The sequence below is a fragment of the Peromyscus californicus genome, unplaced genomic scaffold (assembly GCF_007827085.1).
Source record: "Peromyscus californicus insignis strain IS unplaced genomic scaffold, ASM782708v3 Scaffold_24__1_contigs__length_46423439, whole genome shotgun sequence".
Lineage (NCBI taxonomy): Eukaryota > Metazoa > Chordata > Mammalia > Rodentia > Cricetidae > Peromyscus > Peromyscus californicus.
Window position 1 is genome coordinate 701,443 of NW_026294535.1, and position 26,772 is coordinate 728,214.

At 39.1% G+C, this 26,772-nt stretch overlaps 1 protein-coding gene across 3 annotated transcripts in view; it reads left to right on the forward strand.

Annotated features, from left to right (window-relative positions):
• Washc4 (WASH complex subunit 4) overlaps positions 1 to 26,772 on the forward strand; it is a 59,339-nt gene that overhangs the window by 27,289 nt on the left and 5,278 nt on the right. For all 3 annotated transcript variants that reach the window (XM_052752904.1, XM_052752905.1, XM_052752906.1), the window contains 18 exons: positions 2,248 to 2,373; positions 4,729 to 4,836; positions 5,557 to 5,703; positions 5,826 to 5,905; positions 7,226 to 7,331; positions 7,883 to 7,999; positions 9,263 to 9,431; positions 9,874 to 10,028; positions 12,359 to 12,433; positions 13,023 to 13,127; positions 14,846 to 14,980; positions 16,739 to 16,847; positions 19,666 to 19,732; positions 20,649 to 20,735; positions 22,245 to 22,392; positions 24,580 to 24,676; positions 25,228 to 25,424; positions 25,995 to 26,094. In XM_052752904.1, coding sequence (XP_052608864.1) covers positions 2,248 to 2,373; positions 4,729 to 4,836; positions 5,557 to 5,703; positions 5,826 to 5,905; positions 7,226 to 7,331; positions 7,883 to 7,999; positions 9,263 to 9,431; positions 9,874 to 10,028; positions 12,359 to 12,433; positions 13,023 to 13,127; positions 14,846 to 14,980; positions 16,739 to 16,847; positions 19,666 to 19,732; positions 20,649 to 20,735; positions 22,245 to 22,392; positions 24,580 to 24,676; positions 25,228 to 25,424; positions 25,995 to 26,094 — 2,128 coding nt within the window. The remainder of the gene's footprint in view (positions 1 to 2,247; positions 2,374 to 4,728; positions 4,837 to 5,556; positions 5,704 to 5,825; positions 5,906 to 7,225; positions 7,332 to 7,882; positions 8,000 to 9,262; positions 9,432 to 9,873; positions 10,029 to 12,358; positions 12,434 to 13,022; positions 13,128 to 14,845; positions 14,981 to 16,738; positions 16,848 to 19,665; positions 19,733 to 20,648; positions 20,736 to 22,244; positions 22,393 to 24,579; positions 24,677 to 25,227; positions 25,425 to 25,994; positions 26,095 to 26,772) is intronic.

The following is a 26,772-nucleotide window of genomic DNA, read 5'->3' on the forward strand; positions in this document are numbered from 1 at the left end:
TAAAACAAATGATAGCAAGGATGCTATCCTTTGTACTGGCAAGGATGCTAGGTGGGAGTGCAAACTTGTACAGCCACTATGAAAATCACTATGGTTCATCAGAAAGCTGGGAATTAGTCTACCTCTAGATCCAGCTATCCCACTGTTGGGAATAAGGACTTACTGCAGAGATGCTTGCTCATCTATGTTCATTGCTGCTTTATTCATAATAGCCATAAATTGGAAATACCCTAGATGACCCTCAACAGAAAAATGGAAATGAAAATGTGGCACATTTATACAATAGAATATTACTGTTGTATAGCTGTTAAGAAAAATGAAATTTGTAGATAAATGATTGGTGCTAGAAAAAAAACTATGTGAGTGAGGTAACCCAGACTCCCAAAAGACAAATTGTGTGTATTTTCTCTTATATTTGGATGCTAGCTTTAAACATCCAGTATGTGTCCTACAGTCTGAATAACCACAGAAGTCAGGTACAGGGGCTGGGGTAGAGGTGGGGGACGGGAGAGGACCTCCCAAGGAAGAGGAAATAGAATGTAGTGTTGTGGATTGATAAAGAGGAAACTAGACTAGGAGAATTAACTAGAGAATATGGTACCACACATGAGACCTGTACATTCCCCCCTCAGAGGGAGTCCCAGCACTGAGATGGGAAAGTGGACACGGGATCCCACCCCTAGCCAAGAAGCTGTTTGCTGTTGATACCTGCTGGCAAAGGGAGTCAGTTCATCCAGTGGAGTGTCACTGGGTATGTCACCCACACTCCAGGGCAGGTCCTGGGCCCAGTAGTTGGCCAACACAAAACAGACTCTGTGGTTTGTTTTGTTTTTGCTGTGTGTATGTGTATGTGTGTGTGTGTGTGTGTAGGATATTTGACTTTTTTTTTTTTAATTTGAAGGAGAGAGAGCATAAAGTTGAGTGGAGAGGATCTGGGGAGAACTAGGGGAGTGTAGTGATATTTGTGGAAAAACATGATCAAAATATTGTATAAAATTTTGTTTTAATTTAAAAAGAAACTGAAGAAAAAATACGGGCTTTTAAACCCTTTGGAGGTTTAAATTAAAAACATATGATGGGCTGGAAAAACAGCTCAGCAGTTAAAAGAGCTTGTTACTTTTCCAGAGGACCTGAGTTGAGATTCCACCACCCACATTGGCCGCTCACAACCACCTGTGACTCCAGTTCTGGCAGATCCACTGACCTCATCTGGCCTCTGTGGACACCTGCACATGTGTACACATAAATTTAAATATATATTTATTCGTGTTTCTCTGAGCTTAGAAGCATTTAAAAAACACTTTAAAGCCTCAGAAGACTTATGTGCTCCGTCATGAACAGAATGGAAGAGAGAATGTGATCTTGTTCTTGGGCTGGATGGAGAGAAGGCTGATGAGCACACAGATACATACTGTGGGAATTGGTCTAGGCCAGTGGTTTTCAACCTTCCCAATACTTCAGCCCTTTAACACAGTTCCTCATTGTGCAGACCAAAAGGCATAACATTTTTGTTGCTACTTCATAACTGCAATTTTACTACTGTTATATATCATAATGTAAATATCTGGTGTGCCACCCCTGTGTGACCCACAGGTTGAGAACCAGTGGTCCACGCAGAGAGGAAGGTGGGTGGTGGCTTGGTGCTCAGAAATTCCTTTGTGTGTCTGCATGAAGGAAGCAAATCCCCTGAGTTTTCAGTTTCTGGCTCCTTAGTCCTTGGCTCCCTGCTGAGTGTCAGCAGGTGGATCTATTCTCTCCCCAGCAGTTAAGATGAGGGTGAGTTATTAGCTATGTCCCTGGCATGTAGACATGATTTTACTATTTAAGTGAAGACTTAAAAGCTGGTATTCACTGCATCAACAGAGTTCAGGGGACTATTAAGGGCTGCTTTGAAACTCAGTGTGGTATTTTGTCCAGAAGAGTATTTCTAACTCTTTAAGAATTGACTTTAAAAGGGACTTTGAGTGGCTGGAGAGATGACTTGGAGGTTAAGAACACTAGCTGCTCTCCCAGAGGACTCAGGTTTAATCCCAGCAGCTGCCTAGAACACCACTTCCAAGAGATCCAGCACCTACTCTGGCCTCTGCAGCCACTGTGTGCATGCATTGCACAGACATACAATTCCCACACACATAAAATAATCAGAGAGACTTGAGAAATACTGGTTATTGGTATGCAGACATACATAGAGAACGAAGTCTGAATGAAATCTGTGTGCTTGCACTCAGTGTTTATTTTCTTTTGTAGGGCTTCTTATATGCTTATAGTATTAGCACCATTATTAAAACCACAATGAATCTCTACATGTCCATGCAGAAGCCTATGACCAAAACCTCAGTGAAGGCATTATGCAGGCTCATTGAACTTCTCAAGGTAAGTCAATGCTGTTTATTTTGCCACCATGACTGGGACAGTAGAATGCTCTAGGGAGGTTTTACTTCCTGATTATATCAGAACACAAACAGGAGAAAGTGAACTTAAAATTGAAAGAAATCTCTGAGAAAGGACCATATGACTAATCAGGCACTTGTTTATACAGGGTGTGTGTTGATAGGCTCAGAGCTCAGCTAGCTCACCTTAAATGGGCTCAGATTGATACTCCCTAGCTCAAAGCCCAGTTTGTCATGAAGCCCTGCGTGTCCATGTAACTTCCTGAGTGCTCTCTTGAAAGTGAAAACTGGGTATGGACCTGTGTTTACATCACTGTGATGCTGAAAAGAGTTGAGGACTGTCTGTTTAAAAACTTGTTTGGCAGCTAATCTCAACAGATAGAAGTTAGAGTTAGCTTCAGGGTTATTAATAATTGTCTTATTCATGGAAGTGTTAAAAGGCAAGTTGCATGAGTTGAAAAATATTTGTGCTAAAATACCCATTACTTAACAGTGTTCTTATGGCTGGGCGGTGGTGGCACATGCCTTTAATCCCAGCACTCGGGAGGCAAAAGCAGGCGGATCTTTGTGAGTTCAAGGCCATCCTGGTCTACAGAGTGAGATCCAGGAAAGGTGCAAAGCTACACAGAGAAACCCTGTCTCAAAAAAATAAATAAATAAATAAATAGAAAATAAAAGTGTTCCTGTGAAATGAGGTCAGTTTACATGGCACTGTTAATTGTAGTTTAGAGCAAGCACTGTGGTCTTGTTAGTAAGCAGGTACTAAACAGAGGTGATTAGATGACTTCAGAGTTGGCGCACTTAATGGAGTGTAAAATGTTTCTTAGCATAAATCCTTGTAGGCAGAAGAGCACAGATAAGAAATTAAGATTCAGGTTTCTTGGTAAGTTTCTAGTAATCAAAAAAAAAAATGGATTTACTTAGGATTCTTTTTTTCTTTCTTTTTAAAAGCTGTGTTAACAAGTATCTTTTTGTTTTTCTCCGAGACAGGGTCTTACTATATATCAGTGTCGTAGTTAGGGTTACTGTTGCTGTGATGAAACACCATGGCCAAAAGCAACTGGGGAGGAAAGGGTTTGTTTCACTCACAGTTCCATATAACAGTTCATCAGAAGTGATGAGGGCAGGAACCTGCAGGCAGGAGCTGATGCAGAGGCCATGGAGGAGTGCTGCTCATTGACTTGCTCCACATGGCTTACTCAGCCTGATTTCTTATGGAACCCAGGACCACAACCCAGGATGACACCACCCACATGGGCTGGGTCCTCCCCACCAATGGCTAATTAAGAAAATGCCTACAGCTGGATCTTATGGAGGCCTTTTCTCAGTCGAGGTTCCCTCCTCTCAGATGACTCTTGAATCAAGGTGACATAAAACCAGCCAGCACACTGAGGTTACCTTTCAACTCATGGCAATTCTCCTGCCTCACCCTTCTGAAGGCAGGATTTTAGGCCTGTCCCACCATACCTGGCATTAAGTCAGTTAGTGGGCACAAGTTGTTTTGACAATTTTTAATAATCAGCACTTAATGTTAGTGATAATGATAGTGAATTTTTTATTTTAACATACTGTGTTTCTGGTTGGGAAAAAAAGGAAACAACCCATACTTGCTTTTATTTTGGTTTTCTAATGATTGTGTAAAAAAAAAAAAAAAATCTTTGATTCATGTGGAATCTGGAGTGTTTGTAGAAAAGGATCCTCGTTTCATTTAGTAGATATCTTTCCCAAGCATGCATTGTCTTTTTATTTTCTTTATGATTTTTGACAAATGCAGGTGCTTAATTTTATTGCAGTTGAAGTTTATTCCATCATTATTCCCGTGTGTGTGTGTGTGTGTGTGTGTGTGTGTGTGTGTGTGTGTGTGTGTGTGTAGGGGTATATGTATGTGCACCTGTGGGTAGAGGCCTGCAGTCAACCTCAGATGTTGATTCTTTAAAGCTGTGTATTTTTTTTTTTTCTTTTTGGAGACAGGGTACTGGGGCTTACAGAGGAGGGTAGCAAGCTCCAGGGATCCTCCTGTCTGCCTTCTAAGCCCCGGGGGTTATAAGCTTGTCCCCCCATGCTTGGGCATTTTTTTTTGGTTTTTGGTTTTTTTTTTTTTTTTTTTTACATAGATGTGCGAAATCAGACTTAGTTCTTCATGCCTTTGAGGTAAACAAGCACTTAAAGACTGAACCATCTCTGCAGCCCCAAGTGTGGGTATTTGTTTTGTTTTGTTTATGCTGGTATGTGCGTTTGGATATTTGCCCCCCACCCCAGTCTCACACATTCCTTCCTTTGCCTAGGGACATGAAGGTGTTCTCTAATGATTTTGCAAAGTTCCTTTTGTCTCTTTCAGGCAATAGAGCACATGTTCTACAGGAGAAGCATGGTTGTGGCTGATTCAGTGTCACACATAACCCAGCACCTTCAGCATCAAGCTCTGAACTCTATTTCTGTGGCCAAGGTGTGCAGATCACTATGTACTCTGTACTCAGCATAATTAAGCTGTCTGTTCTTGTGTTTTGTCTGCATTTCCTGCATTAGCCTCTTTATTCTGTTCCTGCAGGTGTGTTATTTCTATAGTGCAGTTACCATAGTTGTACCAGAGAATAATTGTAGTCCCTGAGAAATGACCATGAGTGACTAATACAGGCCCTTCTTTATACAGGGTGTGTGTTGATAGCCTCAGAACTCAGCTAGCTCACCTTAAATGTGCTTAGATTGGTACTCCCTGATGTAATCGATGCAATAGCCGACACTCAGGAAACCGTCTAGCTCAAAGCCTAGTTTGTCATGAAGCCCTGGGTGTCCATGTAACTTCCTGAGTGCTCTCCTGAAAGTGAAAACTGGCTGTGGACCTGCATTTACATCAGTGTGACGCAGGAAGAGCTGAGGACTGTCTGTTTAAAAACTACATTGGCAGCTAATCTCATGATCAGGAAGGGAAAGGTTTTGATTCCTCCTCTTTGGACATTCTTTCTTGTTAGAGTGATGTGAGTATGTTTAAGCCCATTGTGTTTGCTGTCCTGACAGTGCGGAGAGAGACAGTTCAGAGCTAAGTTCAGAACATGGTTTCCTGTGCTCTCCTGAGCTGTGCCAGAAAGAACAGAATCGAGAATTTCTTTTCTTTTGGGACTTAACAATGTTAGAATTGAAACTTATAATTTTTTGTTTGATCTTTAAGAAAAGAGTAATTTCAGACAAAAAATATAGTGAACAGCGTCTTGATGTGCTGTCTGCTCTTGTTTTGGCTGAAAACACCCTAAATGGACCAAGCACGAAGCAACGACGACTTATTGTTTCTTTGGCATTAAGCGTTGGCACACAAATGGTAAGTTTATTGCTCTTACTCATGGAATAAACCTGAGGACTGAGGTTCACAGTTGACTTATTAGCATAAGAAATTTGGCCTTATTGTGATTACACTTCTGTGTTTTCCCTTCTTGCTGATAGAAAACCTTTAAAGATGAAGAGCTCTTTCCTCTTCAAGTAGTCATGAAAAAGCTGGATCTTATCAGTGAACTTAGAGAACGGTAAGTAGAGCTGGGTGTGGGACGCCAGTCAGAAGCCATTCTCCCTCCTCAACGCTCCCCCACTCCTCACTCCCAGCCTTGCTGAGGTTACAGGGTGTGCCGCTACAGTCAGCTCTTTTTCTCTTTGGCACAGCAAGAACAAGAGTGAGATCCACAGGGAGCATTAGTTCCTCTCTGTAACCTCTGTGACTTCACCATTGTCCTGACTTAGCTTTGCTTTCACAGGAAACGTGAATCCTCTGGAAGAATTCACATTCGATAAAACAGGGTACCCTCAGGGTATTTGGCAGGTTCTGGTGTCCATTGGTGTTACTTTATTGGTGCCACTACTGAACTTTCAAATTTGGTGCTTTATAATAAAGCTGTATACTTTTCGAGCCATTTGAAGACCATGACGCACCATGTTGTGTAGTTTTATTTGGATATGAACGTTGATTTATTCTCAGAGGCTGGTAATTGGGCTGGACTGACTTGGAGAAGGCTTGTTTTTGCAGGTGCTTATGACTATTTTCTTTTTATTAAGTGAATGTAGGTTTCCTAAAGTGACAGGGAGCACTACACTTTTGACAGGGTTGAGCTATTGTGTTACAGCCCAATTTTCATTTAATGTTCATAATTTTCTTCGCTGTTCTAAGAAGCTGATATTTTTGTAGTTAGTGGTATTTGATTTTCAGTCCTTGAGAGAAGTATGGCCCTTTACTGTAAGATACTTGGGTAAATTTCTTCTCCTATAAGACTCTAAATAGTCATTTGGTAGCAAAGACAGTTTGTAGGCTCTATGTGACAGGTTTATTTGGTCATAGTGACTTTAAAGGAAAAAAAAGTACTCTGTAGTCCTGGCTGGCCCAGGCTGGCCTCCATCTCACAGAGGTCCTCCTCCCAAGAGCTGGGGCTTAATAGAGTTGAGTGCACAGTATACGGAGGGCTGAAAAACAAAAGAGTGAGGGGATACCGAGATCTTACCTTTTAAAATTGTTTTTCGTTTTGGAGGCAGGTAAGTTATACATGTAATGCAAGTATTATTCCAGATAATATTGAAAATAAATTTATTTTGAACATCTATTTAATAGTCTGGGTTTTTCAACAGTCTTAAAACAGAATTTTGATACTGTAGGGTAATAAAATGTTTTATTGCCTTTGCTCAATTTGAAAAATACTTAGTCTTATGAGTTTGTGTAGTAATGTCAGGTGAAGTGATGCAGAGAATGTAAAGTGTGGAAGACAGACCTCTTCCCCTTAGAGTATGTAAAGTTATTCTTTGTATTGTTGAGGGATGCTTGAATTTTGGTACCACTAATTACTTATTACCTTATATTGTAGAGTCCAAACACAGTGTGACTGTTGTTTTTTATACTGGCATCGAGCTGTCTTCCCAATTTATTTAGATGATGTATATGAAAATGCTGTTGATGCAGCTAGATTACATGTAAGTAAATAGTAATCTAAAAGAGTAAACATCATTTCTAGCCACTTTTTATGTTTCAAATAGGTCATTAGATTTAATAAACCATCATAAAATTGACCTGTAATGATATTTTGAACAGTGTTATTATGTGCATATCCAATCATGGTTTATATAGTCCATGATTAAATTGTGTATCAGTACTAGTGAAGTTACTTGTACTGTGCTTAACTCCTCTCTACATACTTTAGCCATTCTGGGCTCACTTGATTGAGCGTGCCTCAGTAGTCTTGATGTTACTTGTTGGCAGGCTGTGTGTTACTCAGTTTCTTATGGAAGGACGTGTGTTTGAGTGCACAAACAGTCAAAGACTACTAAATGTCAGCTTTTCTTCTTTGTGTGTGTGTGCTTTAATTGTGTGTTTCAGGTTTTTAGGAAAATAAAGCAGTCATAGAGTAATATTTTTTTCCTTCAGGTCAGAGTTTTTGTCTTTGTGTGTAATTAGCCTTTACAGTGTTATTTAGAATTCTGTATTTTTTTTTCTAAACTCGGGTATGTTTTAATTTTCTTGCTAGTACATGTTCAGTGCTTTACGAGACTGTGTACCTGCCATGATGTATTCAAGGCATCTGGAGTCCCATGAGCTACTTCTGGATTGCTATGACAAGGAAATTATGGAAATTTTAAATGAGGTAAGATGTTTAAGATTGAAAGCTTAAGAGCAATGCTTTGGAAGATAGTGTGAAGCCATCTTCACTGAATCAGAAATTATTTAAACAAATCTGGGTGTTAATGAAGCACTGGTTGAGGCAGGAGGATTATGAATTCCAGGCCTTGGCCCTTGTCTCAAGAAAGCCCAAACCAATTATTTATAAATTAAAAATTTTTTATAAATATTTTTGTTGGGAAGATAAGATTAAAAATAAGTAAACCTCCCAATATCGTATTCAGTGTGATGGAATTAGGAAAATTTTGTATGCTCTTACTCTCCTTTTGGTTGTCCTCCTGCGTTATCAAACCTTACAAGTGATCATAAATGTTAATTAAAAATAAAATAAATAACTGGTGGCATTTGGAATTCTGATAGACAAGAAAAGATGATTGATTTAATTACATAACAGTGAATTGTGTATGTGTGTTTTAATGTGTGTGTAGTTTGTATGTTTTTTTGTATTTTCTCTCTGTTCACCTATGCTGTGGTACAAGTGTCCCCACAGAGATCAACCTGAGGTGTCTGTCCTTGTTTTGAAACAGGACAGGCATTGCACAGACCAGGCTAACTGGCTCTAGAGTTGTGGGGAATTCTCTTTTTTACCATCTCATACTGGGATCTGGCTAGGACTACTGAATCTGACTTTAGCATTGATCTTGGGATTTGAACTCAGGTCCTCACACTTGTTTATAAGTGCTTTTAATCTGCTGATTTATTTCCAAAGTCTTCATGATTTAAGAAAATTTGTTTAGATTTATTTTTTGTGTACTTTGGTTGCCTGCATGTATGTATATGCACAATTTGCGTGCAGCTCCTGTGATTTTTAATGATAATTATAAGAAAATCTATTTTTCTTTATTGCATATTGCAAGATCCTTCTTTTACTGCTATTTTCCATAAATTTTATGCTTTATATTACATATTCATGTTCCTTATAGTGAAGCCATTGGTTGTCTGTTTTTCATGAGAATTAAATTTAATTTCATGAATTAATTAAATTCATGAAAATGAAATCTCAGTATTTAGCTGCCCCCTGACTTAAAAAAAAATTACTAGTTTAAAATAGCAGAGTAATTTTGCTTTTCAAACAAAAATACAACTTTACCATCGAGGGTTTATCATCCTAAATCAAGACATTAGTTGGTCAGTGTCTCATCAGTGATCTGTGAAGGTCAAGGCATGAACACGTAGGAACACTGAATGGGAGTGTCATCTTGAACAGTGCTCCATTCCTTTTGAATAGCATTTGCTGGACAAGCTGTGCAAGGAAATCGAGAAAGACCTGCGGCTTTCTGTGCATACGCACCTGAAGCTGGATGACCGGAACCCCTTCCGAGTTGGCAGGAAAGACTTGGCTCTGTTTTTCTCTCTGAACCCGATTCGGTTCTTCAGTCGTTTCATTGACATTCGAGGTGAGTGCTTCCATGTCCTTCTGACCTAAGTGGCAGGTGACCCTGAGGGTCTCTTATTCCCCAGAAGTGTTTCACTCTTACTGTGTAGCTCAGGGTAGCCCAGGGACCCGGCTGTAGCCCAGATAGACCTGAGACTCTCGGGTCTCCTGCTGTGGCCTCTGAGTAGTGAGGCATATCCCACCACACACAGTCCCTGCTGTTTTGTTGTTTGGTTTTTTTTAAATTCTTTGAAGATAAGGTTTTACTCTGTAGCTGAGGCTAGTTTTGAACTTAGGCTCTTCCTGCCTCAGTCCACTGAATGTTGAGCCTAGCACCTTATTTTAAAGGAACAAATTTGATTTTAAAATTATGTAGTGTTCTTTTCCTTTCTAACTTCATTTCTCTTTTATTGTTCATGAATCAAACATGGCAATATGTGGGTTTTGTTGTGGTTTTTTTTTAGCTTATGTAACTCACTATCTAGACAAGACCTTCTACAATCTCACGACAGTAGCTCTTCATGATTGGGCCACATACAGCGAAATGAGAAATTTGGCTACTCAGCGCTATGGGTTGGTTATGACAGAGGCACATCTTCCTAGCCAGACTCTGGAACAGGTATGTGTAGTATTTCTGATGTGGTCAGATAGTATGACAGTACTAATTCATAAAATCTGTTTTGTTTGTTTTTTAACCCTAATGACACATACACACATTTTCTTTTTTAGACTTACTTATTTTATGGGTATGAGTGTTTTGCCTGTATGTGTGTATCTGCACTATGTGAGTGCCTGGCACTCACAGAGGTCAGAAGAGAGTGTCAGATTCCCTGGAACTGGAGTTCCTGTGGGGTGGTACTGAGCCACCATTTGGGTTCTGGGGACACAACTAGGTTCTCCATAAGAAAAGTGCTGTTAGCCACTGAGATAGCTCTGCATCCCTTAATGTAGTTCTTAAAGAAAAATTTTGTTAAATAAACCTCATATTTGATAAGGATAAATATTAAATGCTACTTAATGGACTTTACAAAAGAATTAATCATTGTCTTCCTGGGTATACTCAGTTCCGCCAAGCATTTGAAATAAATATAAACATAAGATACACACACAGGCTTTCTAGGAATGTACTAAGATAGTGAGGTGACTTCTACAGAATTCTAAAAAGTGTTGACAAGGCTGGATTTTAAATGGGTATAGTATATTAAATTTAATAAATTAGAAAAAACAGCTGTCTACATCGTTATATGCAAGTTGTAAAGGAGCATTTGGTTTTGCTAATTCAATTAGCTGATTTATAATATGTCAGTATTTTATGAATGTTGTCATTCAGGCACTCAGTTATTTTGTGTGTAATTCTTTTTAAAATAGTCATGTTAATATTTATCTAAAAAACATTCTGTCCCAAAATTTGAGGATCATAAGTTTTCTTTAACCTGATGTATTTATGTATTATTTTCAGGATCATTTTGTGCATCCTTTCATTCATTTGTTTCGGCATCTAGTGTATGTTGAAAGAGTGCTGGACAAGGAACCATGTTTAAGGGTTTAGTTGATATGCTTATATCCTAGGGGGAGATAAAAAGTATGTGAAGAAATTTCTAGGGTAGAACATAATAAAAGTACAGTATTTAAGTGTACAATGGTGATACTTTGAGCACTAGTTTAAAAAGCTATAGAATAATGCATAGTATACCACTGAATATTAGGGAAGCATGTTTAGAAAAAGAAAGGAGGACTCAGTAGAGTTAAAGGGTTTGGTGGCTGGAGAGATAGTTTGGCATTGAGAGCATGCTTTTCTTGCAGTGGACCTGGGTTTGGTTTCCAGCACCCACATGCTTACAGTGGCATGGGATCCAGCACCCTCTTCTCACCTTTGCAGGCACCAGGCCACAAGTCATGCACAGACATACATGTAGACAGAACACCCATACACATTTTAAAAATACACATGCCTTTGATTCCAGCTCTTGGGAAGCAGAGGCAGGCAGATCTCTTGAGTTTGAGGCCAGCCTGGTCTGCAGAGCAAGTTCCAGGACAGCCAGGACTACACAGAGAAACCCTGTCTTGAAAAACAAAACAAATGAACGAACAAACAAACAAACAAACATACATACATACATACATACACACACACACACTATATATATATATATATATATATATATATATATATATATATATATATATATATATATATATATATATAGGAGGCTGAAGAAATGGCTCAGCAGTTGAGAGCATATATTGCTCTTGCAGTAGACCTGAGTTCAGTCTCTAGTACTCACACCAGAAGGCTCACCACTGCCTGTAAGTCCACCTCCAGATGACCTGATACCCTTGTATGCACACCCCTACACACTTTATCATATAATTAAAAAGATAAAGCCAAACCTAAAAGGGATCTGGTATACTCAGAAGAAGCATAAACTTTAGGAATTAGATGTTCTAAAATTCCAGGGATTTGTCTATTCTAGCTGTTTGACCTCAGAAAACTCTGTTAGCTTCGTTTTCTTTACTTCTGATGTTTAGAAGAATAATACCTAATGTTTTTGAGAATTACATATGAAGAATAGTTCTTGTGTAATTTCTGAAAAGTAGTATGCATTTTTACAAATGTTCTTATGTCTTTTAAGTAACTTTTGGAGTCTAGTCATTAGTTTACTTTGTAAAAAATGAAGAGAAGCTGAAGGATAGTCAGGAAATAGCTGTGGCTCTGGGTCTTGTGAAGCAGGTTTGTTTCTGTACACGGAAGAGGGATAAAATAAAGAGCAGCCAGACTCTCAAAGGTGTATAAGTGGCTCTTGGAACTTTGGTGGTGTCTTTTATGTAGTTTATAAAAATAGTGCGAGTGTTGGGCAGCAGTGTAATCAGTAAGGTGTTATGTTGGTACACGTGTGACTAACCATGCGCCACTAACAGTCGTGGGTTTCTGTGTGGATTGTGTTGTAGGGACTCGATGTTCTGGAGATAATGAGAAACATTCACATATTTGTCTCTCGATACCTCTATAATCTCAATAACCAGGTGAGTGGAATTTAAAAAAGATTTTATTGATTGTTTTGTGTTTTTAAGGCAAGCTTTCATTCTGTACTCCCGACTGACCTAGAATTTAAATCTAGCCTAGGCTGGCTTTGGGCTAATGCCTACAGAGTGTTGGGATTACAATGATACAAGACCTTGCCCAACTCAGATCAAGTTTAAAACAAGGATGGCTTTATAATGGAATGGCCGAAAGGTCAGGAATTGACTTTTCAAAGGTTAAAGTTGATAAAATATGAAAAACAGAGAATAATTATGTAGAGATTGTTTTTCCCCTTGAGACAGGGTCTTAGAATGTAGCTCTGGCTAACCTAGAACTCGCTGAGTAGGCCAAGCTGGCCTTGGCCGCACAAAGATTTGCATGCCAGGTGTTGGCATTAAAGGATGCATCACCACAGCTGCAGTGGTTGAGGTACCTGGTTCTTCTTCGCTGCAGTGTGGTGGTGTCATCTTCTGGAGTGACTTTTCAATTAAATTATCCTTAATGAAAAGATTTTAAACTTTTCCTTGGGTTACTGACCAGTCTTTGCAGTGGGGTGTATTCTTATTGTTCATGAATTTGTTTGCATTGCAGATTTTTATTGAACGGACAAGCAATAATAAACATTTGAATACTATTAATATTCGACATATTGCTAATTCAATTCGAACACATGGGACAGGGATCATGAATACAACAGTAAGCATCTTTTTGTGGGTTTGGTGGGTAATAGACTCTTGTCAAATTTAGTAATTTGGAAGATTACTTTTTATAGATTATTTTGGTAAGCACACACTACTTTCTGTTTATATCATACCTGAATTTCCATTTTTTTTTCTGATGGTATAAATAAAAGTATCTGTTGCTACCATTGTGTTGAATGAGGTAGGTGCTATGATGGAAAAGGCTTTGTAAGGTCTCTTAGCCCTCTGGACCATATTGTTAGCAGTGGAAGTCTGTATGTGTGTGTTGGTTCTCTTATGCTCTCTGAAAGTTACTTTGGAAATTAGTCACTGGGACCAGTTCACTTACTGTCATTAGTGATGTTTTTGAGGGAGAGGGATGCCTCCTTATTTAATAACCATATGCATAAGCAATTTACTAAAAATAATTTGAATTTAATTTGAAATGGGTAGTTACTTGTGGAGATCACTAAACTTGTAAACTGTTTTTCCTCTCATAAGGTGTGGTTAATTTTTCCAGGAGAGGAGAAAAATGTGAGTGCTTAAAGAGACCATTAAACTATTTGGTGTAAGGGAAGGAGTATGAGGAGAAGACTGGGAAGCCAAATGGGGGTCATTGTGGTGCACACCGAGGAAGGTTGTAGTTTCTGAGGTGATGTGTATGATAAGGTTAGAGCTTCCTCCAATGGTTAGCAATGTGGATAGTCAACATTTTAAATAGAAGGCATCCTCAGATCTGAGGAGAAATGCTTTCTTCCATCAGAGCAAACGCTTGTGTAACAAATGTTGGTAGAAGATTTTATGTTTATCAGGCATTGTGTGCTAGGCATGCAAGTGAAAAGGTAGGCATTCTCTGCCTTCTTGGTGATAGAAGAGTATTGACATTCATGTAGGTTACCTGGGAGGGAGATGGGAATCAGAGTGGCAGGTTACCCACTAATACAGTGGGAAGGAGAGAAAAAGAAAAATAGAAAAGACCAAGGCCTTTATGCCTTAAATGTTTATGTCATAAATAAGCACCCACTTGTGTAACTAGGTAAGTGTGAACAGTAAATTTACCATTAGTAATATATGAGAGTAATGGTACAGGGATTAGTGTAGGGCTTCCATTGCAGTACAGAACTCATACTTGAATCTCAGCTCACATCTCACTTTCTGAAGATTTGTGTTGGACCTTTAGATAGTTATTCTCAAAGGACTGCACTCTTAATTTTTAGAAATGATTACTTAATGATTTGATAATACATGTTTAAGTTGTCTGCTACTTTGCTGGAATATAAGCTTGATGAGCACGAAGACCTCTAGCAGTTGGACAAAGATTTCAGAGCCATATAGATGAGTGGCTGATACCTTCCTCAGCATCCCGTCTCTTACGTACATGTCCTTCCAGCCTTGCAGATTTGTAATAAGGCATCTTGCTGATGGAGGAACAGGGGAACAGGTGACTAGGATGTAAATGGTTTAAATACTGGGGTTGAATTGTTTCCCAGTGTAGGTCTTAGGATTATCATGAGAACATTTTCTCCCCACCCCCACTTTTCTTTCCTCTTTTGGTAAAAATATGTAAGAGAAGTCTGTAGAAATTTCTATAAATTTGGGCAGTTAAAAACTATTAAAGTATTTCAGCTCAATATTAGTTGAACTTTATAAATAAATAGTACTTTTAGGTCAATTACTCTGTAACATTTATTTGAAATTTTATATTAACTTCATTTTTTAATTTTAATTTTATAGGTTAATTTTACCTACCAGTTCTTGAAAAAGAAGTTCTATATATTTAGCCAGTTTATGTATGATGAACATATCAAATCCAGATTGATTAAAGATATTCGGTTTTTCAGGGAGATCAAGGACCAAAATGATCACAAGGTATGCTGCGCCTTCTTAGGTCCCTGGATTTGACTGCTGTGTAAATGACAGATGCTTATACTAGCTAGGCTTTGTTGCTTACCTCTGTGGGTGGTCTGCCCATGTCACTTGTGTCTGCCCTCCTCTCCTGCTTCCCTATGGTTCTTTATGTTCTCTAGAATATCAATGATCATTGTAGCCCAGCTTATTTTAGTTTACAATAATACGCATACAAAACTGTGCTCCTTTGGAAGCATTTAAACAATGTCAAGTACATCTGCATCCCCCCCTTCTCTTCCCAGTTCTGTTTCTGGAGGCAGTTGTTGTTAGTGTAGTGCAGTACCATTCCTGGCTCTCCACAATAAACATCTGTAGCTTCACACATTTTATAGAGAGTGCTTTTTATGGCGGAAACAGAGCAATCTTGTCATTGTTTGTATCATGCTCTTGATGTCTGCAGATAGTCCTACTTTATTGTTTTTAAGAGTTAATATAGGAAAGTTATTTAACCCCAACTCATGCTATTTTAGTTATCTCGCCCTCTGTTCTTAAAAACAGAGCTCTAGATAGCATATCTCTAATCTGTTTCTGAAGGAAAACATCCTTGAAGAGAAATTTCTAGAATAATGAATGAGAATGTATGCTCTATGTTTCTAGCACTACAGAGATACTGCACAGTTGTTTCCCCACCACTAGTTTTTAGGAATGCTGTTTTTGGGGGCTGGGGATGTAGCTTCTTGGAAATGGACTTGTCTGCCATGCCCCGGTACCATGAGGAAACGAAATACACCTGGAATAACCAAAAACAACAGAACCTGCGCTCATAAACAGAACTGTTTTCCCTTTGCCCTCCGTGTGAGTTTTCCCTGGTGAGGTTAAAAAGCTGTTGCCTGCAGGAAGTTAGTAGGATAGAGGCCATAACTGAAGGTAGAGAGCCTATATGCTTAGATGTGTTATGGATCTGCTTTGCTGTTGTAGAACTGTTTGGGTTTCACAAAGATATATCTAGCCTCAGCTGCTCATATACTAGTTCCTCAGTGTATTCCGTCATAGTGAAGGAATTACTATGACAGTACAGTCATCAGTAGAGAAATGTACTAGATGGAAGTTACAAGTAACCATGCTGCTATAGAGAGCTGGTGTCATTGTCTGTTAGCCAGAACTTGAACCACCACCACCCCCAAATTGATGAAAGCAACTAGAAAATTTTTTTGTTTTGGTTTTTTGAGACAGGGTCACATGTGAGGGTGGCTCACACTTGCTACATAGCCAAGGAGGGTCTTGAACTCTTGATCTTCCTGCTTTTGCCTCCCAAATGCTGCCATCATAGGTTGGTGCTGCTGAACTTAGCATTTAAAGCAGCTAGTGTGTTATTTGGAAGGAACGTGTTTATAAATTCTCTGGCAACAAGCCTGTAGAAATTTGGCTGAGTTTCTTTTTTCAGTCTGATAGAGTAGTTAAATATTAGGAGGCTAATAATGGTGATGGGGAAATAAGTTGAGTCTCATCGCTTTTTCTCTTTAGCTGATATTAAAACAGCAACAAAAGCATTGACCTTGAACACCAGGAGGGTTTGTTAGACAGATTTGTCCTTAAATTGACCTGAACATCAGGAGGGCTTGTTGTTGTTATACAGGTTTGTCATTAGACATAAGTGATTTATTTTTGTAAAGAATAATGAAATACAAAATTAGAAAGGATAGTGATACTAACATGATCAATTTAGTAAAAATTTTATGTTTTAAGGGCCTAAAAATATCTTTAAATTTATCTCTTTAGTATCCTTTTGATAGAGCAGAAAAATTCAATCGTGGCATAAGAAAACTTGGAATCACACCAGAGGGACAGAGCTACCTTGACCAGTTCAGGCAGCTCATCAGCCAGATTGGTAAGTCACTTAAAAGTATTGAGAAATACAGTACAAGTACCAGACTCGCATATACCATGTATACAAGACAGCACATGCATTGTTGTGTGAATGCTTCTACTTGACTTCATCCCACTTACTAAACCGTTGTGTAGAAACTACTGATAAATAGTTAAATAAAATTAGTTAAAACAAATTAGACATTCACTTAATAAATGCACCCCCAGAGTTACATTCATATTTAAAAATCAACGGCTAAGTAAAAGTTAGTAGTTTAATAGGTTTTGTGTAAATTTAATTATAGATTATATATTTAATGACGTTATTTTTCAGTACAGTATCATTTCGTACTTTTGTAGGATTTGTTGTGTTTTAAAAGCAGACTTGACTTCTCAGAAACAGTATATAATTTTTAAAGGGAAGAACTCCATTTAAATCCAAAGGTTAGCAGGCTCTCGATCTTCTCTGAGCTATTCACATGTGTTGTCTCTGTTAATGTCATCAGAGCGAGCCTGTGAAATAGGCTGAAGAGAAACTGCCAGCATGTGGAAAATCTTTTCAGTTGATACCTGTCTGCTGAAATAGATACTACTGATATTTATTGAGCATGCTGTCAGGGCTATAGCTCTGTATGAAACCACCCACAGTATGTAAAGTATTACTTCATTCACTCATCATGGAGGATTTATTTATGACAAATAAATGCTTTCAATGCTGATGTGACAGTAAATGCAGTCTCTGCCTTTTAGAGTCTAACACGTGGAGGTTGACATATAGTAATTTATATAGTTGGATCTAGGCCACAGCTAACAAATAGAATCTCAATTTGAACTCAGTAGTCTGACTAGGGCTTTTGCTTTTAATTCTATGCTCAGCTTGCCTCTTATATTAGTTGAAACAGTTAAACTAAGTATTTAATTCTTAAAAGATGTATGTTATGAGGCCAGAGACATGGCTAAGCGGTTCAGATGTTCTTCCAGAGGACCCAGGTTCAATTCCCAGCACTCACATGGTAGCTCACAACTATTTGTATGTAACTCCAGTTCCAGGGGATCTGACACTCTCACACCAGTGCACATAAAATAAAATAAATTATATATTTTAAAAAAAAACCTCTAGAGACATAACACACTCTAAATAAAATATATAATTTTAAAAATGCATGCTACATATTTTTTAAAGCCTGAACAATTGGAACAGGCCTTAATGTAGCTCATGATCCTTAATGTAATGCTTATGAAATATTAACTGTTACCTTTTTTTAGCCTGGTTTTTTTTTTTTTTTGGTTTTTTTTTTTTTTTTTGGTTTTTTGAGACAGGATTTCTCTGTGTAGTTTTGATGCCTGTCCTGGAACTCACTTTGTAGCCCAGGCTAGCCTCAAACTCACAGAGTTCCGCCTGCCTCTGCCTCCTGAGTGATGGGATTAAAGGCGTGCGCCACCACTGCCCAGCTGGCCTGTTTTTTTCTTCCAAATAATTTCATTTCCAGTATATATCGAATTCCTCTTGTGATGCAGGACATGTTTGCTCAAGGGATGGCATAGTGAAGAAGGCAAATGTCATAATCAATGGATCCATAGCCTAGTTGAGAAAAAAGGCAGACAAAAAGATAGGATATCCATTAATAAATTCTGGATAAAATGTCATGGGTCTGTGCAGTGATATTCAGGAAGCCTTTCAGGGAAGTAAAAGTTGAACCAGGGACCTGAGTAATGGGACAGAATAAACCTTGTGTATATCTGGGAAAAGAGAATATTGGTCGGGCAATGGGAAGTGTAAAATCGTGTGTCTCTTAGGTGTTTTTGAGGAATAGTCTAGAATAGGGCTAGAATGAAGGTAATGAAGACCTGAGTAGCAAGGCACACCTGGAGCAGCAGCCTCGGGCAGGATCATGCAAGGCTGTGTTGGCACATGGAGAGCGGATGCCATTCTTAGATGGAACTGGTGCAGTTTTCAGAAGGACATGACTTGCCCCCGTTGAGTTGATGAGATGGAGGGGTACTGTGGGTGCTGAAGGAGGTAATGGGGAAGTAGAATCAGCCATTGCGTATCACAGTGGTCTAGCTAGACAAGAGACTTTGATGGTAGAATAGGGTGAAAACTGTTTTTGAACCTCTGTTTTCCCACGCCCACTGCTCCTGAAGATTGAACCCAGGTCCTCATGCATTAGACAAGTACACTGCCATTGAATGGTATCTTTAGCCAGATTCTGGCTCTGTTTTCGGGGTAGAGCCAGTATAGTTGTGCACTGATAGGGTGTGCTGTGTGAAAGGAAGGAAGTAGTCGGGATGGTGTCAGGGCCTTTGCCCTGAGCAACTCCAGGGATGGAATTCCAGTTTCTGGAAGAGGAAATATAGTTGGGGATAAAGGTCTTTAGTTTGACTTGGATGTAATTACATGTTTAATTTGTCTTTGAGGTATAGGTATGAGTACTGGATAAAAGTTTAGAGATCAGAGGAGTCCAGGCTAGAGAGATGTGGGAGGTACCAAGTAAAGATTTCCTGACACCACTTCAGAGGGAGGATGTGAGTGTGTGGGAAATTATACTGAATTTTAAAATGCTTGATCATTTTAATGAAGCTGGCAATTAATGATTTTAATTTATCAGTTGAATTACACTTATCTTAAAATATTAATGTTTATGTGTATCAAAATCTAACTTAAATGCATAACTCTGCAACAGTTTTCCTTTTTATGGAACAGAAACTAAAATTAAAATATAGCAGAATATTTTGGTATTTAGGAGTGGAGACTCCTCGGTTGACTACTTTATGTAACATGTTCTGATTGTTAGAATTGCTCATATAAAGATGTGCTTTTTTGTGTGTGATTTTTGAAGGTAATGCTATGGGCTATATCCGAATGATCCGATCTGGTGGTCTCCATTGCAGCAGCAATGCCATTAGGTATGGATTCCAACATGACTGCTTCCTTGTTTGTGAAGTTTGTCTTTCTTTTATGATACTGCAGCAGAGGTATCTGTCTTTGTTAATACCTTTTCAGGCTGTGGACCTCTTGTTACTGCCCTGCCCTCTGCCCCTCATGTGTACTCACTAAACCTAAAACATGAATCCTAACACCTGAGGAATTTTTTCCTCTTATATTTTAAGATTATATTAGAGGACTAGAGAAATGGTACAACATTTACTCTTCCAGGGTACTTGGGTTCATTCCCAGTACCCATATGGCTGCAAACAACTGGCTGTAATTCCAGATCCAGGGGATCCAAGACCCTCTTTCAGCCTCCACAGGCTTAGTGCAGACACACAGGCAGGCAAATGCTCATACACATGAAACAGAATTAAATAAATCTTTTTTTAAACATTTTTTTTTTAAAAGAAAAGGGTTTCTTTAAAAGAAAAACAAAAAACAGAAAGACTATGCTGGGCAGCAGTGGTGCAAACCTTTAATCCCAGCACTCAGGAGGCAGAGCCAAGCAGATCTCTGTGAGCTCGAGGCCAGCCTGGGCTGCAGAGTGAGTTCCAGGAAAGGTGCAAAGCTACAGAGAAACCCTGTCTCAAAAAACCAAAAAAAGAAAAAAAAAAAAAAAGACTATATCTTTGAAAATATTTCCCTAAAGTACAGTGAATTGATTTTTATCAGTATAACTAGTGAATGTAAAGGTTGTATGATTTTTGAATATTAAAATGTGATCACATAAAATTTTATTTGGAACTAAAGTGATATTAACAGTATTACTTGAAATGCAAAGTTTTCCCTAAATACATCCTTAACTTTTGCCATTCCATAGTACTTTTCATGTGTATGTTGGTTGCATGTAATTTATCTGCCCCATGAATTCCTTCTCAAATTCTCACATAGATTTGTGCCGGATCTTGAAGACATTGTGAGTTTTGAAGAGCTAGTAAAGGAAGAAGGGCTTGCAGAAGAAACACTCAGAGCAGCCAGGTAAGCTGGAGAGTGGCCAAGACTGGGAAGTTAAGATGTGCCTACAGCAGACAGATCAGACGGCAGTGAAAAGATAGATATGTTTGTAGTCTCAACTGAGGATATGGGCTGTTTTTAAAGACTACAGTATTCTAAGATCTTTTCAACTTGAACAAACAGTGATCTTTTGGAATATGCTCCATATGCAGTCACATACTCCTGTCTGGAGTGACTGACTGTAGGTGAGACCTAAAGCTTCTTTTGTAAAACCAACCAGTGCTGAAGACATGGCTCAGTGGTTAAGAGCATTTGCAGCTATTGTAGAGGACTTCAGTTCCCAGCCACCACATGGAGGCCTTAGGGTGATGGCTAAAAAGTTAGAGAAAGAGTTGAATATACAGATGGTTCCTGAACTAAGTAAAGTAATTTTAACTTTAATCTTTACAATGGTATAAAAATGATAAGCATTCATTTGAAACCATATTTCTTGTTTTTTATTTTGGATCTTTTTCTAGGCAAGCACTGTGCACTATGATTGTTGTGATGCCGGGCTGGGGCAACAGGAGCAGCTCCCAGCCAGCAGTGTGGTCTGCTGCTAAGCTGTGCTGTTGAGTAGCTTAGGGGTGTTCAGTGCAGTTCTACTTCATTTTCCACATACCACATGGCCAGTTTATTAGGATGTGCATGTCACAGGATGAAGAGCATCTGTAGTTGCATCCTGTACATCTTGAAGAACCTTGTACTGGTGGAGGTTGAGAACAGTAGTGGTTCTACTCAATCCCCAGTCATAGCAGCTGCAGGTTCTGAAGTTTGTAAGAGAAGGTCAGCTCCTGAAAGAGGACCAGATGGAGGGTGAACAGATGCTAGAACCATCAGATTACAGTGAGCATGGATTCTCAAGAAATAGAGACCCAGCAAGATCAATTAATGGATAAAATGCTTGCTGCCAAGCTTGATGACCTGAGTTGAAGCCTCAGAATACACATGGTGAACAGAGGAAACCAGCTCCTGCAAGTTCTCTGATCTTTACATGCTCATACACTTGCTTACATGTGTGTAAGCATGTACACCTATACACACACTCTTACACTAATGTTTAAAAAAAATGGGTGAGAGATGGCTCAGCAAATGAGAACACTTGCCACTTAGCCTGACAACCTGACTTTCACCCTCAGAACCCATATGGTGAAAAGAAACTGACTCTCACAGGTTGTCTTCTAACTTGGACACAGGTATGTGCACATGTGCCTGGCACATGCACAGTCATACACATAGATGTGCATGAACACAATAAATAAATGCAAAAAAAGAAAAGAAATACAAACTACTCTTTAAGCCTTCGGATGCTGTATTCTATTTTAGGGACTAAGTTCACTAAGTAATACTGATTAGTTTCTGCTCATTCTGAAGTCCAAGGAAATTTTATGCTATTTCCTGATTTGGAATGGCATTACTTAACCTGAGAGACCTGGATTCTTAAAGGCCACACCTTTGAAAATGAACCAAGGAATGTTTTGTTTTGTTTTATAGGCATTTGGACTCAGTCCTCAGTGATCATACCCGAAATTCTGCTGAAGGTACAGAATATTTCAAAATGCTTGTAGATGTTTTTGCTCCAGAATTTCGAAGGCCAAAGAATATACATCTCCGAAACTTCTATATCATTGTCCCTCCTCTAGTGAGTATTTGAAAAACTAGAAGTGAGTTTTTAACAGGTGTTAGTACAGATTCAGTTTCCATAAAGCATGAAGTATATTCATACCCTTGGCTGTCAGTGGGATTGTGACGTCAGGGATGCTGACCAAGGGCTTGAACTTGTGGCTGAAGGTTCATAGATAGGTGACAGGTTCTTCCTAATAGAAAAGAAGCCTGGTGTCATCAGTCACTTGAGTGTGTATCCTGCATGTGTGCCCTAGGATCTTTACACAGGATTTAACTGCTCCCTGTAGATGAATGTATTAGAATGTCAGATTTGTTCCAACCTGTCTTTTTGGGATAACTTCTCTTTTCAGTTATGAATACTAACACCTATAATAAATTTGTAGTACTTTCTCCTAAATTATTTTTTTTCTTTGCTAATTCCATAATTGCTGTCTAAAAACAACTCAAGTTATCACAAGTTATATTATTAAAACAATTATTGCAGTGAGAAATGAGTTTAGAAAGGTATATATTAATAATAAATCTGTTCTTAGAAGGTTTCTGTACCAAATTTTTCTTTCAAATTTTTTAGTAGACATCTTTAAAACTGACCACACACAGGCACATTATAGCTTTTCTTACATCTGATTTGGATCAAGAGTAGTTTTCCATACTTTGGGGTGTGGCTCACTCCATGGAGTGCTTTTCTCGCATGAGTCCCTGGGATCTACCCCCAGCCCTGCGTATTCTGGATGTGGTAGTCCATTCTTGTAGTCTCTCCTTAGTGGGGGTAATAGGAATAGGAGGGTCCAGAGTTCAAAACTATCCCTGCCTAGCCTGAACTATATTCTATGGTGTTTAACAAAGGTGTTGGAGACATGGGTCAGTGTCTACGGGCACTGACTGCTTTTCCATAGGGTCAGCTTTGAGTCCCAGAACTTCCACGGTGGCTCAGAATTGTCTGTAGCCACAGTCCCAGGGGATCTGACACCACCGGCCCCCCCAACCCCCTCTGACTTCCATGGGCACTGCATGCATATGGTGCATATATATACATCCAGGCGATCATGTATACACATAAAAACGAATTAAAGAGAAATTTTAAAATGCTCAAAACAAAAGCCCCCTTTTCCTGAATCACTAGTTACATAGTTTGTGAGCATCACCACTTGTTACTGTTAGCCACCACTGAAGACCTTTCTCTTCACACATTTTTTGTTTTAGAAATCTGTTATTTACTGTGTTTTATAACTCTTAATGTGGTAGAGATGCTCATACCCATCTGCAGAGTGCCAAGGTTAAAGATGTGTGGTATTTGGTAATACTGTACTAACTTGAAGTCTCCCCATGGTTCTTTACTCTGGAGAACATTATATTCAGGCCATGGCAGGCAGCCATGGAACCATTGGTAAATTTTGGGAAGAGTCTGGATTTTTTAAAAATTCAGTTATATAATGGACTAAGTATAGTACAAAGACATAGCGTGCTATTTTTTGTGCTTTATAGTCTGAGTCCAGAGGGAGAAGGAAATATAAGTGAGCTGCCCCCCCAAAAGATTTAAAAGGGAGTGATAAATATTTCACAAATTGGTGGTGATTATCAGATATTTTATGCTTAGTAAAAGCCACTACTAAATAAGTAGTATTTTAGGATGAGCTGTGAAAGCAGAAGGAAAGATTGCTTTTTTATTTTATTTTACTTTATTTATTTTTTTTGGTTTTTTGGGACAAGGTTTCTCTGTATAGCTTTGGTGCCTGTCCTGGATCTTGCTCTGTAGACCAGGCTGGCCTTGAACTCACAGAGATTCGACTGCCTCTTCCTCCCAAGTGCTGGGATTAAAGGCGTGTGCCACCACCACTCAGCTTGGGATTGCTTTTTTAAAAGTGCTTGTGTTTTGAGGTAAAGTGAAACCATTTTCTTCTCCCCTTGTTTCCTTGTGTTTCACTTTGGGTCTGAAGCTTCCAAGAGTCAATGTTCTCACTCTAAACTGTGCACAGTAACTTCCAGTGAGCACTGTGCCAGGGTAAAGGTCAGTGGAGGGAATTCTCATACTTAGAGGACTTGGCAGAAAAGCCCTCAAGAGACACTTAAGGATCTGTGTCCTCACCAAGAGGCAAAGAGGAGCTGAGAAGAAATTGTTTTTGTAGTTCTTGAAATGTCTGTTACAGCAAATTCAGCAGATTTTATTAACTCAATTGTTTTTCTGTATCTTACCTCTTTTTAGACTCTCAACTTTGTAGAACATTCTATAAGCTGCAAAGAGAAACTGAATAAGAAAAATAAAACAGGAGCTGCATTTACTGATGATGGTTTTGCCATGGGTAAGCTTAACAGAACGATTTTTCCATTTTAGTTTACCTTAAAGTGGGCTCTCAGAAGAATTTGCTTGAAAATAAACTTATATGCCCCTTTATGCTTTTAAATGAGGCCCTTTCCAACCTCTGTGTTGTCATTTAATACCATTAGACCACAAGTAAGTTTGTCTAGGTTGCCCTGTGTTTGGGCTTGCCTTGTTGTGGTTTTAGTTTTACATCTTACGTTTGGTTTCACTGATGCCTGTAACTTCCTCATTTTTCTTCTATCTATTCTTCTTTGGAAGTTTGTTTCATGAACATATACAGCTCTGGTTTACTGATGATGTCCATGGTCCTATTATTTTATTCTTTTTTTTTTCTTTAATACTTTTTACCTTTTTTTCCCCCTTAAACCAAGGAACCTAGAAGAGATTTGGTTAACTTTATTGTTTCTGCTGTGAAATGTGATTTGAAAGTGTTGATTCAAGTGGCTAACTTAGTGCTTGGAATTGTGGGTGCTGGAGAAAGAGGAACTGAACTCACTGAAATGTAAATTTTGGTTTTGCTAATGACTGCAGGTGTGGCTTATACCTTAAAGCTTTTGGATCAGTACCAGGAGTTTGATTCACTTCATTGGTTCCAGTCTGTTAGAGAAAAATACATAAAGGAGATAAGAGCAGTTGCTAAGCAACAGAATGTGCAGTCAACTAGCCAAGATGAGAAGTTGCTCCAGACCATGAACCTCACTCAGAAGCGACTGGAGGTCTATCTACAGGTAGTGGCCCTCGGATCCAGATCCCTCTGACTAACTTGTGATGTGCATTACACTTGATATCTGAAGCCATCTGAGATAATAACAGTAAAAAGAATACATGTTAGAATTGATATTTGGAAACCATTTGGTCATAAAAAAATAGATTGGGCTGGGCAACATGGCTTAGTGGAAAACATGCTTGTCCTGCAAGCCTGAGGGCTGGAGTTGAGATTCCCCTGAACCCTGGAAAGGCTGGGAAGGCATAGTTCCTGTAATCCTCGCACTTAGATGGCAGATTCAGGAAGGACCTTCCAGCAGGCTGGCTAGCTAGTCTACCCAGAATCAGTGGGCCCTAGGTTTGAGTGACAGACCATGCCTTAATAAATGAAGAGTGATTGAGGAGGACACCCAACTTCAACTTTGGACACACACGCACAGATACTCAACCTCACATGTGAACAGGCTTGGACACAGTGTACACACGTGCACAAGAATGTCCACGGTACTTAGAGCTCCTTTGGAGACATCAAAATACTACTTTGTTGTTTTGCTGTAAGTATTTACTTTTTTATTTCAAATTTTCTCATGTAGGAATTTGAACTGCTTTATTTCTCACTGAGCAGTGCAAGAATTTTCTTCAGAGCAGACAAGACTGCGGCTGAAGAGAACCAGGAAAAGAAAGAGAAGGAAGGTTAGTGAGTGACATAATTGTGCGAAGACCAGTGAGTCTTGACAATAGACACCAGTGTTCCATTTTCTTGTCAGATTTCTAGTTTAACGTAATCTTCTGGAAAATAATTAAGACCTAGAAATTTTAATGTTTTACTAACACCCGATGGGTCCCATGTGATGTGGAAGGAAGGTTTGTTTATTCCTAAGTCCGTGTTCTGGGTCATTTCACAGAAACAAACTGAGCAAGTGGCTTCTTTTTCCTTACTGCTCAATCCTGTATGGGGGGAAGGAAGAAGGAGGCTGACGAACTGTGGCTGGAAACAGCTGTGCCACACAGATGACCAAAGTGACAGTGGGTTTAAGACGGTGTGAGACCCCTGGGATGTGGAGTGCATGATAAAGAGCATCCAGTCTGCACAATGAGGTCCATGCAGCAGAGAATGCTGTGCCTGGGAGTTGTTTCCATTTGAGCCCCTATGGAACTCCTTGTACCCGTTCTAGTCTGTGGGTAATGGAGGCTTACAGACTTCATTCAGTGTGCAGAGCCTTGTGCCCATCTAGTCTGTGGGTAATGGAGGTTTACAGACTTCATTCAGTTGTAACACGAATATTAAAAAGGTCTTATTAATAAAAACAAACCTGGTGCCAGTTATTGGGGTGAATGCTGGAAGATCAGAGAAGCAGAACAAGCCACAGC